Here is a 14,912-nt window from a genome sequence, read left to right as displayed (position 1 = left end):
AGTAGCAATAATATTTGCATGTGACACTCAGCATTGTTAAAGTAACATACGCATAAAGGAAAAAAGCAATCTTACATATATCATTCTATTTTGACCATTAATATTCCAAAAAACAGATTTTTTAAAAATACTAAATCAATTCAAAAGTGAATTGAGCATGTTTTTAGAGAAATAGATTTAATATGCTGCTACAGGAAGGAATGTTTTCCATTGCTATTGAATATAATTTGTTACTGGGTGGGGGAGGAGGATAGGCTTCCCCCTTGGAGTATCATGCAGAGAGTGCTGTTAGAATTTAGAGGAGGAATATAATGGACTGGTCGTCTTTCAACCCAACTGATAACTGTATATCATTGGGTTGGAGCCACTGTAAATAGTTCTTTCAAAACACTGCTCTGATTTACAACAGAAATAACAAAGGTTAATATAATTTAGGTGGTATTAGAGGATTTACAAATGAGATGCTCTGGAGGCAAATAGTATAATTGGGTTTAAAAAGCTAGACAAATTTTATGGAAGATAAACTAGTCTGTGATTAATCTAACTTAAGTCAGCGGTGTTATCCTGGGTTCATTGCTTCCCTAAACCATGATTGCTTGAAATTGGAAGGATATGACAGAGAAGCCCCATACTATACTTGTCCTGTATAATGCATTAGTCCTGGGGGAATTCTGCGCTACTGCAGAGTGCAGAATTTGCACAGAATTACCCCCCTGTGCAGAAAATGGCAGAGGAGAAACTGGCATGCCACGAACGGGGTGTGCCGGTCGTGGCAAAGATGAAGGCCCCTGGCGTGCTGCAAATGGAACGCGTGCGCATTTCCCGGCGAACATGAGGGCCCCTGCTTTCCTCGGGCGCACTCCACTCGCGGCAAAGATGAAGGCCCTGGTGAGGATGAATGTATGTAGAGAGGGGTATGTGTGTGTGTGAGGGGAGGGAGTGTGAGTGAGTGGAGGGGGGTGAGAGAGACCAAGGAGGATAAGCGGGGGGGGGGGGGGTGGTTGTGAGAGAACGCAGGGGGTGTTTGAGTGTGGGTGTCAGAGAGAGGGAGCCTATATGAGGAGATTGTGAAGGGAGTGTGTGTGTGAGTGTGAGAGAGAGATTGGGAGCTGGTGTGTGTGAAAAAGGGATCCTATGTATGTGAGGGTGCTGGCCTGTGTGAAGGGATTGTGTATGTGTGAGAGATCCTGTGTGTGAAGGGGTGCGTGAGAGAGAGGCATATGTAGCCTGTGTGAGGGTGTATGCGTGAGAAAGAAAGGGAGCTTGTGAGAGTGTGCATGCATGAGAGAGGGACCCTTTATGGGGGATGTGTGTGTGTATGATAGAGTTAGGGAGCCTATATGAGGGTGTGTGTATGTGTACTAGAGAAATGGAGCATGTGTGTGAGAGAGGGTGGGACAGTACTGAGAACAGGGTCAAACTCTGGGAGTGGAGATAAGAGAGGAAGGGGTTGAGCCTAGAGATGGAGGGGAGAGATACTGGCAGGTGGAGGAGTTGGGGCCAGAGAGAGCAAAGTGGCCAGGGGAGTAGGGAGAGAGTGGAAGTGAATTTCTAGAGAAATTCTGCTCAAAATATTTAAAGTTCTGCATCTTTAAGAAATAACTTTTTTCTTTATTAATTAAAAATGTAATTACTTAAGGACCGTCATGTAAATTGTTATTTTGACCAATATATAACGTTTGCAGAATTTTAAGTTTTTGTGCACAGAAGTTATATTTTTATGCGAATTAAAAAATTTTTTGCGCAGAATTCCCCCAGGATTAATGTATATTTTCCTAAAGCACCTGTTGCTTGCCACTTTAGTCATTTTATGTAATTCATCCCCCCACCCTTTATCGCCCATGTCAATCCCCTCTCTTCAATTTTTGTAACTTCAGTTCCCTCAGTGGTTGAAGTCAGGGCCTAAGTCACTCATAAAAACTGAAACTCCGCACCGCTCTTCTGTTGTCAGAGTTTGCACCTATATGCCATCATGTTTCCCTTCCTGGAGTTTGTATCACCCTTTCAATGTACTTTATTGGACAAAAGATTCTAATTAGTCTCTTGCACTGTGAAAATGGTATATAGCCAAGCCACTGGGCCAGCCTTTGGCCTATATGGTAGATTTATAACTTCTGAAAATAAGGTAGATTCCCATCAAACCATGGGCAGTAATATAGTTTTCTAAGTATTTGGAGTATAGTTACCAGAGTCTCTACTTAGTTCAAGGACTCTTGGCTTTGCACCCTTTGTAGTATGACAGTGGCTTCTAACTGGTACCACATTTTTAGTTCTGGCTTTCTTCTGTGAACTGTATTTTGCATATAAATGTAATGTTTGTTTCCTTTCAGGTTGCAGTGCAAGATTCTAGAAGTCAAGGCTCCACCCCAGGAGAATGGAATGGCCAATGGTCACAGCAGCAATTCTGGGGAACCAATAGTGATTAGCGACAGTGACGAGGAGCCTGAACCCCCCAAAGCTTCTGCACAAAATGGGTAAAAGACTTCACAAATCACTTTCGAAATTACATTTGTAAATTTGTAATGTTGAAAATTAAAGTGCTGCTGTCTTAAGGCATCATACCTCTGACAGAAACATTTCCACTGCTTCTTGTACAACTGGCTCTTCAAAACTAGTTAGCATTTACTGATGCTCTTTATACATATGCAGTCACTAAATTCAATCTGTGTAGCCTGGCTGGACCAGTTATAATGGTACAAATTATTCTCACAGGACAAGCAGAATGGTAGTCCTCACATATGGGTGACATCACAGGATGGAGCCCAATCACGGAAAACCCTGCAGGGTACCCCCTTCAGTCTTCTTTTTTCCACGCAGCAGTAGCCTCGCGGTTAAGGAGCTCTGCAGAGATTCCTGACAGGAATTTTCCTCACAGAATTACTAAAAGTTAATTTGCCCCACAGGGGTCCCTCCTCTAACTTTTTCAAGCCGTGGTACTCCGGTAAGTTTTTACCCGTGTTTCCATCGATTACAGTCGAGTTTGGCCCTCGCGGCCTACTGGCCGTCGACCGTACAGCGGCTCAATTTTTTGCCATGGCGTCGGGGTTCCGTCGGTGCCCGGACTGTAATCGCACTATGTCCATCACAGACCCCCATAAAGTCTGTGTAATGTGTCTTGGACAAGAGCACGATGTCTTGACCTGTACCAAATGTGCCCTTATGACACCTAAAGGTCGCAAGGCCAGAAAGACGATGGGACTTCTCTTCCATGCTCAAACCTCGACTCCGTCCATTGCATGGACATAGTCAGAACCGGTACAGTCAACTTTGCGCCAGCACCGACGACATCTCGGCCTTTGACACCCTCTACTCCCCCTCAGGACCGAGGGGATCGTAGAGATAAACATCGCCACCGGCATCGAAAGTCTCGGACCATCGAGGGAGCGAAATCATCGACCTCGCCATCGTCCGAGCTGCTGTCGAAGAAACCCCGTCCAGAAAAGGCACCGACCTTTTCGACGACCGGGTCACCGAGGCAACCCTCCCCCGAAAGGGCATTGGGAGCCACGACTCTGCCTTTAACGGTGGTCCCTCCGGCTATGCCTCTGCCTCCTCCTTCTGTTCCGGAGCTGGGGCTGCTTGCTCCAGGTCTCCGAGAAGGACCGGACGGTTCAGGAAGCCATCGACAAGGCGATGCAACGACTTCAGATTCCTCCGTCACCGGTACCGATTGCGGAACCGATCCCCGACCCGATTCCAGCAGCGTTGGCACCGCTGCTCTCCAGGATGGAAGCGCTCATTGCCGCTTTTCCACCGTTGGACCCTGGGTCACTGATGGCGCTGGTGCCCTCCCCACTCACCCTGTCATCGGGAGGAGAAACACCGTTTCGCATTCTTCCTTTGGGAGTTCTGCCTCAGCCATCGATGCCGATACGTCCATTGCCACCGATCCAACCGTCTGTGCCACCGAGCCATCCATCGATGCCTTCATCGGTGCCTCCAATTATTCCTTCGGCGCCTAGACCAGGACCTTCAGGTATCCCACCATCCCGTCCCCCTCTACATCCTAGAGGGGCAGGGGCTGATCCCTATGATACCTGGAGTGATGTTTCCTCACCAGACACCGATGATTTGCCTTCACCACCTTCACCCACTGAAAGTAGAAAGCGTTCTCTCTAGAGGACCTTTCCTTTATAAATTTTGTGAAGGAAATGTCTGAATTGGTTCCCTTCCAATTACAGACTGAGCAGGATGATAGGCATCAGATGATGGAGTTGCTCCAATTCCTGGATGCCCCCAAAGTAATAACCTCCATCCCTATCCACCATGTTTTTCTGGATCTCCTAAAGAAGAGCTGGGAACATCCCGGCTCCATTGCTCCAGTCCACAAAAAAGCTGACACTACCTATTTGGTGCAGTCAGCTCCGGGCTTTCAGAAACCACAATTGGATCACCAATCTGTAGTTGTAGAATCGGCACAGAAGACTGCAAAGAGGTCAAAGCCTCATACTTCTTTCCCCCTGGCAAGGAACAGAAGTTTCTAGATGCCATTGGCCGCCAAGTCTATCAAGGATCAATGCTCATCTCCCGAATTGCCGCTTATCAGCTCTATATGACCCAATATAACAGGTCATTTTTAAGCAGATACAATGCTTGACAGACTCCTTGCCTCAGCAATTTCAAGATCAGCTCCAAACCCTAGTAAACAAGGGTTTTGAGGCAGGCAAGCATGAGATCAGATCATCTTATGATACTGCTACAAGGGTATCTGCAGCTGCTATTTCGGAGAGAAGGTGGGCCTGGCTTAAGTCTTCTGACCTTCGCCCTGAGGTACAAGACAGGTTATCCGACCTGCCCTGTATAGGAGATAATCTGTTTGGCGAACAGATTCAATGGACGGTGGCGGAACTTAAGGACCATCATGAGACCCTAAGACAGCTCTCTCTGATGCCTTCTGACTATTCTTCTAAACAGCCCTTCAGAAAGGACTCTAAAAAGTCATTCTTCCGCCCGAAGAAGTCCTATCTGCCACCAACCAGATCCCGTGCCACGAGACCTTTTCAAAAAGCACAGTCTCGTCAAACACGTAAACAAAAACCGCAAGCAGCTCCTCAGCCAGGGCCTGCATCAGGTTTTTGACTTCCACCTAGAAAGCAGCAGCCAGCGTCCATTGCCTCATATACCAGTGGGAGGTCTATTGTGCCACTTCCACAACATATGGCACTCAATCACCTCAGACCAATGGGTACTGGCGATAATTGCTCAGGGTTACCATCTGAACTTTCTCTCCGTGCCACTGGACTCCCCATCTCTACCGACGTGGAGAACATCCTATCACTCCGTCCATTTGGATCAAGAGGTCTCCCTCCTTCTCCAGTCCAAGGCAATAGAACCCGTACCCTACTCTTAGCATAGCCTTGGATTCTATTCCCGGTACTTTCTAATCCCCCAAAAATCGGAAGGCGTTCTCCTATTCTGGACCTACAGGCCCTCAACAAGTACCTCCAGTGAGAGAAGTTCAAGATGGTAACATTAGGCTCGCTTCTTCCTCTTCTACAAAGAGGAGACTGGCTCTGCTGTCTGGACCTCCAGGACACATACACTCATATTGCGATAACTCTTATCGCATCGCAAATACCTGAGGATTCTAGTAGGCCCCAAGCACTATCAATACCGAGTGCTTCCATTCGGCCCAAAATCTGCGCCACGAGCCTTCACAAAATGCCTCGTAGTAGTTACAGCCTTCCTCAGGACCCAAGGTGTTCACGTCTACCCCTATCTAGACGACTGGTTAATCAGGGCTCCCACTCAGCAAGCTGCTCTGTCGTCCCTCAGTCTAACCTTACACACTCTAATTTCATTAGGATTTCTCATCAACTACAACAAATCCTACTTAGTCCCATCTCAAACCTTGTCGTTCATTGGGGCAGACTTGGGCACCTTGCAGGCAAAGGCTTTCCTGCCTCGTCAGCGAACCCTCACTCTCATGTCTCTTGCACACCAGCTGCAGTCTAGCACTCTGCGACTGCACTCCACTTTCTCATCCTCCTGGGACACATGATGTCCTCAGTTCAGGTCACACCAGTGGCCCGTTTGGCCATGAATCATGCAGTGGACTCTATGGTCTCAATGGACTCAAAGCATTCAGCCCCTGTCGACCATTGTCCACATAACAGACTCACTCCGTCAGTTTCTAGCCTGGTGGAAAAATCAGATCACTCTCCTCCGCGGCTTGCCCTTTCAGGCTCCAGACCCTCAATTATTTCTCATCACCGATGCTTCCAACCTTGGATGGGGAGCCCATGTGGCCAATCTGCAAACACAAGGCTCTTGGTCTCCAGAGGAAGCCAAACACCAAATAAATTTTCTGGAGCTTCGAGCAATCAGATATGCTCTTAGGGCATTTCAGGATCGCCTCTCAAATCAGGTTATCCTGATCCAGACGGACAACCAGGTGGCCATGTGGTACATCAACAAACAGGGAGGCACGGGCTCCTTCCTTCTGTGTCAGGAAGCTGCACAGATAAGGGCGGAAGCTCTCACACATTCGATGTACCTCAGGGCCACCTACTTGCCGGGAGTGGACAATGTGTTGGCAGACAAGCTGAGTCGTATCTTTCAACCGCACGAGTGGTCTCTCAACCCCTCGGTAGCGAACTCCATCTTCCAACAATGGGGATATCCTCAGGTAGACCTCTTTGCGTCTCCTCACAACCTCAAAGTCGAGAACTACTGCTCTCTCATTCGCAGCAAACACTCTCAGCCCAGAGATGCATTCTCCCTCTCATGGACAACCGGGTCTACTCTACGCATTCCCTCCACTTCCTCTTCTCTCGAAGACTCTCGTGAAGTTACATCAGGACAAGGGAACCATGATCCTGGTAGCACCTCACTGGCCACGCCAAGTTGTGGTTTCCAATACTGCAGGATCTCTCCATTCGCAGGCACATTCGCCATCCAATCTTCACTCCTTGTCCCTGACGGCATGGATGTTTGAAGGTTAATCCTTCAGCCATTTAACCTTTCTGAACCAGTTTCCCGTGTCTTGATTGCTTCACGGAAGTCTTCCACGAGAAAAGCTTACTCTTACAAATGGAACAGGTTCACGTCATGGTGCTCTTCTCAGTCCCTTGACCCCTTTACCTGTCCAATCACAAAGTTTTTGGACTATCTCTGGCATTTATCAGTCAGGTCTAAAAACTTCTTCCATCAGGATGCATGTCAGTGCGGTAGCCGCCTTCCATAAAGGTATCGGGGATGTTCCTATATCAGTACAACACCTTGTAACACGTTTTCAGAAAGGCTTGCTTCACCCAAGCCTCCACTACGTCTTCCGGCCCCTTCTTGGGACCTTAACCTGGTTTTGGGTCGGCTCATGAAACTACCATTCGAGCCTCTTCACGCCTGTGAACTTCGATATCTCACATGGTTAGTGATTTTCCTTTTGGCAATCACTTCAGCTCGCAGACTTAGTGAATTACAGGCTCTAGTTACCTAACCGCGTTACACTAAACTTCTACAGGACCGGGCAGTACTCCGCACTCACCCTAAATTCTTACCCAAGGTAGTTTCGGATTTTCATCTAAATCAATCCATCATACTACCTACTTTTTTTTTTTCCCAGGCCCCATTCCAACCCAGGAGAGCAGGCTCTGCATACCCTTGACTGTAAACGGGCTCTAGCATTCTACCTAGACCATACAGCTACCCACAGGAAAAGCACTCAATTGTTCGTCTCTTTCCATCCTAACAAATTAGGGCAGCCTTTGGGTAAGCAGACTCTCTCCTCCTGGTTAGCAGACTGCATATCCTTTTGCTATCAGCAAGCGGGAATTCCATTTCAAGACCGTGTTAAAGCACACTCTGTGAGGGCCATGGTGACTTCAGTAGCACACCTACGATCGGTGCCGCTTTCTGACATTTGCAGGGCTGCCACCTGCAGTTCTCTCCACACCTTTGCAGCCCACTATTGCTTGGACAAAGCCGGAAGAAAAGATTCCATCTTTGGCCAGTCTGTCCTTCGTAACCTGTTTACAATGTGACATACCAACACCCTTCCGCCTGCCCGTTAGGGTTCAGGGTGCCCTCGACCAAATTTTATCCTAGTCCTAGTGCCTTGCGCACCTGGATACATTTGGTGCATTTGTCGGACATCCTCAGCTCGGTACTCACCCATATGTGAGGACTACCATCCTGCTTGTCCTATGAGAAAGCAAATGTTGCTTACCTGAAACAGGTGTTCTCACAGGACAAGCAGGATGGTAGTCCTCACAAATGGGTGACATCATCAGGATGGAGCCCAATCATGGAAAACTTCTGTCAAAGTTTCCAGAACTTTGACTGGCCCCTACTGGGCATGCCCAGCATGGCACCAACCCTGCAGCCAGCAGGGTTCCCCCTTCAGTCTTCTTTTTCCGCGAAGCAGTTGCCACGCGGTTAAGGAGCTCTTACCACATTCCTGACAGGAATTTCTTCACGGACTTCCTTAACTTTTAATTCGCCCCACAGGGGTCCCCCCTGTCTCTAAGTTTAGTCCGCGGTACTTCGGTAAGGTTTTTGCCGGTTTTAGTCTATTACCGTCGAGTTTGGCCCGTGCGGCCTGCTGGCTGTCGACCGTCCTGCGGCTAAATTTTTGGTCAATGGCCATGGCGTTGGGGGTTCCGTCGGTGCCCAGACTGTTCGCGCACCATGTCCATCACAGACCCTCATAGAGTCTGTGTAATGTGTTTAGGAAGTGAGCATGATGTCCTGACTTGCACCAAATGTGCCCTTATGACACCAAAAGGTCGCAAAGCCAGAATGGAGAAGATGGGACTCCTTTTCCATGCTCACACTCCGACGCCGTCCATCGCATCGACGTCCTCGGCACCGTCGAAGTCGCACCACCGTCGACAACCTCCTGGTGACCGTCTGCCATTGACGTCTCCACGGCCATCGACTCCCCTCCCCTCCCCCGATGATCGAGGGGATCGGAGGGAGAAGCATAGTCATCGACATCGCAAGTCTCGGACCGTCAAGGAATCGAAGTCATCGACCTCTGTACCGTCCGAGCCGCCACCGAAGAAGTCTCAACCAGAAGTGGCACTGTCCACTCCTGTCTCTGAGACACTGAGGCAACCCTCACCCAATCGGGGTTTGGGAGCCGCGATTCCACCGGTGACGGTGGTCCCTCCGGCTCAGCCTCAGCCTCCCTCTTCCGCGGAGCCGGGTCTTGTTACCCCAGGTCTCCGGGAAGAACTGGACCGGCTGGTCCAGGAGGCCATCGACAAGGCGATGCAACGGTTCCAGATTCCATTGGCACCGAGAGTGGAACCGGTCACCGACCCGATTCCAGCAGCGCTGGCACCGCTGCTAGCCCGGATGGAAGCGCTCATGGCTGACCTTCCACCGGTGATTCCTGGGTCACCGGCACCGATACGCTCCCCGATGGCAGCCTCATCTGGTGGAGAAACACCGTATCGAATTCCTCCTTGGGGAGTTGTGCCATCGATGCCGTGTCGTCCCTCGCCACCGATACATTCTTCGGGGGCGATACGCACATCAGCGCCACCAATGCCTTCGATGCCGGCACCGATGCCTCCGAAGGTATTCTCGATGCCCCCGGTGATTCCTTCGACTTTCTTGGAGCCTCAACCAGGGCCTTCGGGTATCCAACCCCCTCGTGGTCTTACAGGTCAGTTGCCTGATCCTTATGACACCTGGGGTGATGATACCTCCACAGACACTGATGATTTGCCTTCACCACCCTCTCCTGCTGAAAGTAGAAAGCGTTCTCCCCCAGAGGACCTCTCTTTCATAAATTTTGTGAAGGACATGTCTGAATTGGTCCCTGTTCAGCTTCAGTCTGAGCAAGATGACAGGCACCAAATGATGGCGTTACTCCAGTTTCTGGATGCCCCTAAAGTCATCACTTCCATTCCAATTCATCAGGTTTTTCTGGACCTTCTAAAGAAGAATTGGGAAACTCCTGGATCTGTTGCTCCAGTAAACAAAAAAGCTGACTCTACTTACCTTGTACAGTCAGCACCTGGCTTTCAGAAACCTCAGCTAGACCACCACTCTGTAGTGGTAGAGTCAGCTCAAAAGAAAGCTAAAAGGGTGAAGCCATATTCCTCTATACCTCCTACTAAAGAAAACAAGTTCTTAGATATTATAGGTAGGAAAGTATACCAAGGGGCCATGCTTATTTCCAGAATAGCTTCCTATCAGCTGTACATGACCCAATACAATAGGGTCATTTCAAGCAGATACAGGAATTCTCAGATACCCTACCAGAACAATTCCAACAACAACTTCAAGCCCTAGTGTCTAAGGGCTTTGAAGCTGGGAAGCATGAGATCAGAACAGCTTATGATATCTTCGATGCTTCCACTAGGGTGTTTGCTGCGGCCATCTTGGCACGACGCTGGGCTTGGCTTAAGTCTTCTGACGTCCGCCCGGAAGTTCAGGACAGGCTCTCTGACCTGCCCTGTTTAGGGGATAATTTGTTTGGTGAGCAAATTCAGCAAATAGTTGCTGAATTAAAGAACCATCATGAGACCCTTAAGCAGCTCTCATCGATCCCTTCTGACTTCCCTTCTAAACAGCCATTTAAGAAGGACTCTAAAAAGTCATTCTTCCGTCCACGGAAGTACTATCCCCCACCAACTAAATCTAGGTCAGTGAGGCCTTACCAAAAACCTCAGCCTCGCCAACCTCGAAAACAAAAACCCGCAGCAGCTCCACAGCCAGGTCCTGCGTCGGGGTTTTGACTTCCAATTAGAGAGCTGATGCCTAATCCCTCTACCAAGCATACCAGTAGGAGGTTGATTAAGCCACTTTACAGAGGAATGGCATCAGATCACCACAGATCAGTGGGTGCAAGCGATAATCGCACACGGTTACCACCTAAACTTCCTTACTCTTCCCTCGGACTCTCCACCTCTGCAAGCGTGGAGACTTACCGACCACTCTGTTCTTCTAGAACAGGAAGTTTCCCTTCTCCTCCAGTCAAACACTATAGAACCCGTTCCTCTCTTTCTACAAGGACTAGGGTTCTATTCCAGGTACTTTCTGATCCCAAAAAAGTCAGGAGGACTTCGACCAATCCTGGACCTACGGGCCCTCAACAAGTACCTTCACAGAGAGAAGTTCAAGATGGTAACCCTGGGCTTGCTTCTCCCTCTGCTACAAAGAAAGGCCTGGCTCTGCTCTCTCGACCTAAAAGACGCTTACACCCACATTGCGATAGCTCAAGCTCATCGCAAACCACTATCAATACAGAGTGCTTCCTTTTGGCCTAGCATCCGCACCATGAGTTTTCACCAAATGTCTCGGTGGTTGCAGCGTTTCTCAGGAAGGAAGGTGTCCACGTCTACCCCTACTTGGACGATTGGTTAATCAGGGCCCCAACCCAGCAAATCGCTCGGTCCTCCCTGACTATTCAAACTCTAATTTCTCTAGGGTTTCTTGTCAATTACGAGAAATCCTACTTAGTCCCATCTCAAATCTTATCCTTCATTGTGGCAGACTTGGTCACCTTACAGGCAAAAGCCTTCCTTCCTCATCAACGACTCCAAACCCTTGTGTCCCTAGCTTGCCAGCTGCAGTCTCAACGAACAGCAGCAGCTCGTCAATTTCTAATTCTGCTGGGACACATGGCGTCTTCAGTTTATGTGACTCCAATGGCCCGTCTGGCCATGAGAGTCATGCAATGGACTCTGAAATCACAATGGATTCAAGCCACTCAGCCTCTGTCGACCATTGTCCGCATCACCGACGCACTCCGTCTGTCTCTTGCCTGGTGGAAAAATCAATCCAACCTCCTACAGGGCTTGCCCTTTCACCCACCAGATCCTCAAATAATTCTCAACACAGACGCTTCCAACGTCGGCTGGGGAGCCCATGTAAACGGTCTACAAACTCAAGGATTGTGGTCTCCAGAGGAAGCCAAACACCAGATACATTTCCTGGAGCTTCGAGCAATCCGAATTGCTCTCAGAGCCTTTCAAGATTGCCTATCAAATCACATCATCTTGATTCAGACGGACAACCAGGTGGCCATGTGATACATCAACAAACAGGGAGGCACAGGCTCCTTCCTTCTCTGTCAGGAGGCTGCGCAGATTTGGACAGAAGCCCTCTCCCGGTCGATGTACCTCAGGGCCACCTACTTGCCGAGGGTGGACAATGTCTTGGCAGACAAACTGAGTCGTGTCTTCCAACCACACGACTGGTCGCTCAATCCATTGGTAGAGACATCTCTTTTCCAGCAATGGGGTTATCCCTACATAGACCTCTTTGCGTCCCCTCAGAACCACAAAGTGGGCAATTACTGCTCTCTCATTCGGAGCCAACACTATCGGCCCAGAGATGCATTCTCCCTAACGTGGACAACCGGTCTGCTGTATGCATTCCCTCCACTTCCTCTTCTGTCGAGGACTCTCGTGAAGCTACGTCAGGACAAGGGAACCATGATCCTGATAGCACCACACTGGCCACGCCAAGTATGGTTTCCCATACTTCAGGATCTCTCCATCCGCAGGTACATTCCCTTGGGAACGGACCCGCATCTGATCACTCAAAACGACGGATACTTCCTCCATCCCAACCTCCAAGCCTTGTCCCTGACGGCATGGATGTTGAAAGGTTAATCCTACAACCACTTAACCTTTCGGATTCAGTTTCTCGTGTCCTGATTGCTTCACGAAAGCCTTCCACAAGAAAATCTTATTCTTATAAATGAAAAAGGTACACATCATGGTGCACTTCTCAGTCCCTTGATCCCTTTTCCTGTCCAATCCCTAGGTTCTTGGATTATCTTTGGCATTTATCAGAATCAGGTCTAAAGACCTCGTCCATAAGAATGCATGTCAGTGCGGTAGCCGCCTTCCATAAAGGAATCGGGGATGTCCCGATTTCGGTACAACCCCTTGTCACACGGTTTCTTAAAGGCTTGCTCCACATCAAGCCACCTTTACGTCCTCCGGCCCCTTCTTGGGACCTTAATCTGGTTCTTGGTCGGCTTATGAAACCACCTTTCGAACCTCTTCACTCCTGTGACCTAAAATACCTCACATGGAAGGTGTTATTCCTTTTAGCTGTCACTTCTGCTCGCAGAACTCCTGCAGGACTGGGCGGTACTCCGCACTCACCCTAAATTTTTACCTAAGGTAGTTTCGGAGTTTCATATTAATCAATCCATCATACTACCTATTTTCTTTCCCAGGCCCCACTCCAACTCTGGGGAACAGACTCTGCATACCCTTGACTGTAAACAGGCTCTAGCATTCTATCTAGACCGTACAGTTGCCCACAGGAAGAGCACTCAATTATTCGTCTCTTTCCATCCCAACAAGTTAGGGCAACCTGTGGGTAAGCAGGCTCTTTCCTCCTGGTTGGCGGACTTCATCTCTTTTTGCTATCAACAAGCAGGCATTCCTTTTCAAGATCGTGTTAAAGCACACTCTGTGAGGGCCATGGCGACTTCAGTAGCACACCTTCGCTCGGTGCCGCTTCCTGATATGTGCAGGGCTGCCACCTGGAGTCCTCTCCATACATTTGCAGCCCACTACTGCCTGGACAAAGCCGGAAGACAGGATTCCATCTTCGGCCAATCTGTCCTGCGTAACCTTTTTCCAACATGACGTACCAACACCCTTGCGCCTACCCGGTGGGGTGCGGATGTCCTTCCCAAATTCCACCCCAGTTGTTGTGCCTGTTGCATGCATGCCGTTGGGTACATTTGGTGCACGTTCAGACATCCTCAGCTCGGTACTCACCCATTTGTGAGGACTACCATCCTGCTTGTCCTGTGAGAAAGCAAATGTTGCTTACCTGATGTAACAGGTGTTCTCACAGGACAGCAGGATGTTAGTCCTCACGAAACCCGCCCGCCACCCCGCGGTGTTGGGTTAGTTTTCTTATTTTATTTTTCGGCATTGCCTGTAGCTTTTAAACAAGGCTGAAGGGGGACCCCTGCTTGCTGCAGGGTTAGTGCCATGCTGGGCATGCCCAGTAGGGGCCAGTCAAACTTCTGGAAACTTTGACAGAAGTTTTCCGTGATTGGGCTTCATCCTGTGATGTCACCCATATGTAAGGACTAACATCTTGCTGACCTGTGAGAACACCTGTTACAGGTAAGCAACATTTGCTTTCTCTAGCATACCCATTTCTCAGCTTTCTTCCTTTGTTCATTAGTAGTAGTCCGATTTTTTTTTTTTTTTTTTTTTTTTGTACAAGACAGTTTTTCAGCTTGGTTTCTTATAGGGATTCTAGCCATGTATGTAAATTCATATTTGTCTCTTCACTTCATCCCTGCAAGTAATCGTTTTTGACTTTTCCATTCATATTTTTGCCACAAATAATAAAGCCTTAACTACAAAGAATAAGACCTTGCAAATTCCCCCTATATAAATCCAACAAACAACTGAACGGGATGTTCGTTTAGTGTAATGTGTTCTGGTGTTCGGTAGCACTCATGAATGTGATAACTATATACTGGTTATGACAGTTTTATTTTCAAAATGCATAATTTAAAGTCTCTCAAGAACCCCCTCTTCTTTAAAAAAATTTTTTTTTGATTTAATTATAATCCTTCGTCTTTGACTCGTGTGATAATTGACAATGTTTACTCTCCTTGTTGATTAACCCGACTCGTGAAATTTTCAAAACGTCGCTGTACTTATCTTAGTAGAATATAGTGGACCACTGTCCCTCTTGCTGTATTTGAACTTTTCAGCATGAGTCTGGGCCATTTGTCGGACATCGGCCGTGTTTCAACAAAAAGCTGTCTGCTTCAGGGACTTAGGAGAGCTCTATGGAATGCAAGCCAAAGATTAAAAAGTCTACCTATTTCAGAAACACATTACCAAATCCATTTTTTACTCACTTAAAGAGAGTTGAAAATTCTATCTCTGCACCATTGATATTGTCAGACGGCATCTGTATCTCCTATGCTAGTTTTTAAACATTTAACGGGCCAATCACCCTGG

General features: G+C 48.3%; 1 protein-coding gene across 1 annotated transcript in view; it reads left to right on the top strand.

The window, feature by feature from the left end:
• BAZ1A (bromodomain adjacent to zinc finger domain 1A) overlaps positions 1 to 14,912 on the top strand; it is a 514,327-nt gene that overhangs the window by 39,236 nt on the left and 460,179 nt on the right. Inside the window, exon 4 of the mRNA XM_029598945.1 lies at positions 2,331 to 2,474. Within this exon, the coding sequence (XP_029454805.1) occupies positions 2,331 to 2,474 (144 nt within the window). The remainder of the gene's footprint in view (positions 1 to 2,330; positions 2,475 to 14,912) is intronic.

Source organism: Rhinatrema bivittatum, chromosome 4 (assembly GCF_901001135.1).
Source record: "Rhinatrema bivittatum chromosome 4, aRhiBiv1.1, whole genome shotgun sequence".
In the NCBI taxonomy this organism is placed as follows: Eukaryota; Metazoa; Chordata; class Amphibia; order Gymnophiona; family Rhinatrematidae; genus Rhinatrema; species Rhinatrema bivittatum.
This window is presented reverse-complemented; position numbering and strand designations above follow the sequence as displayed.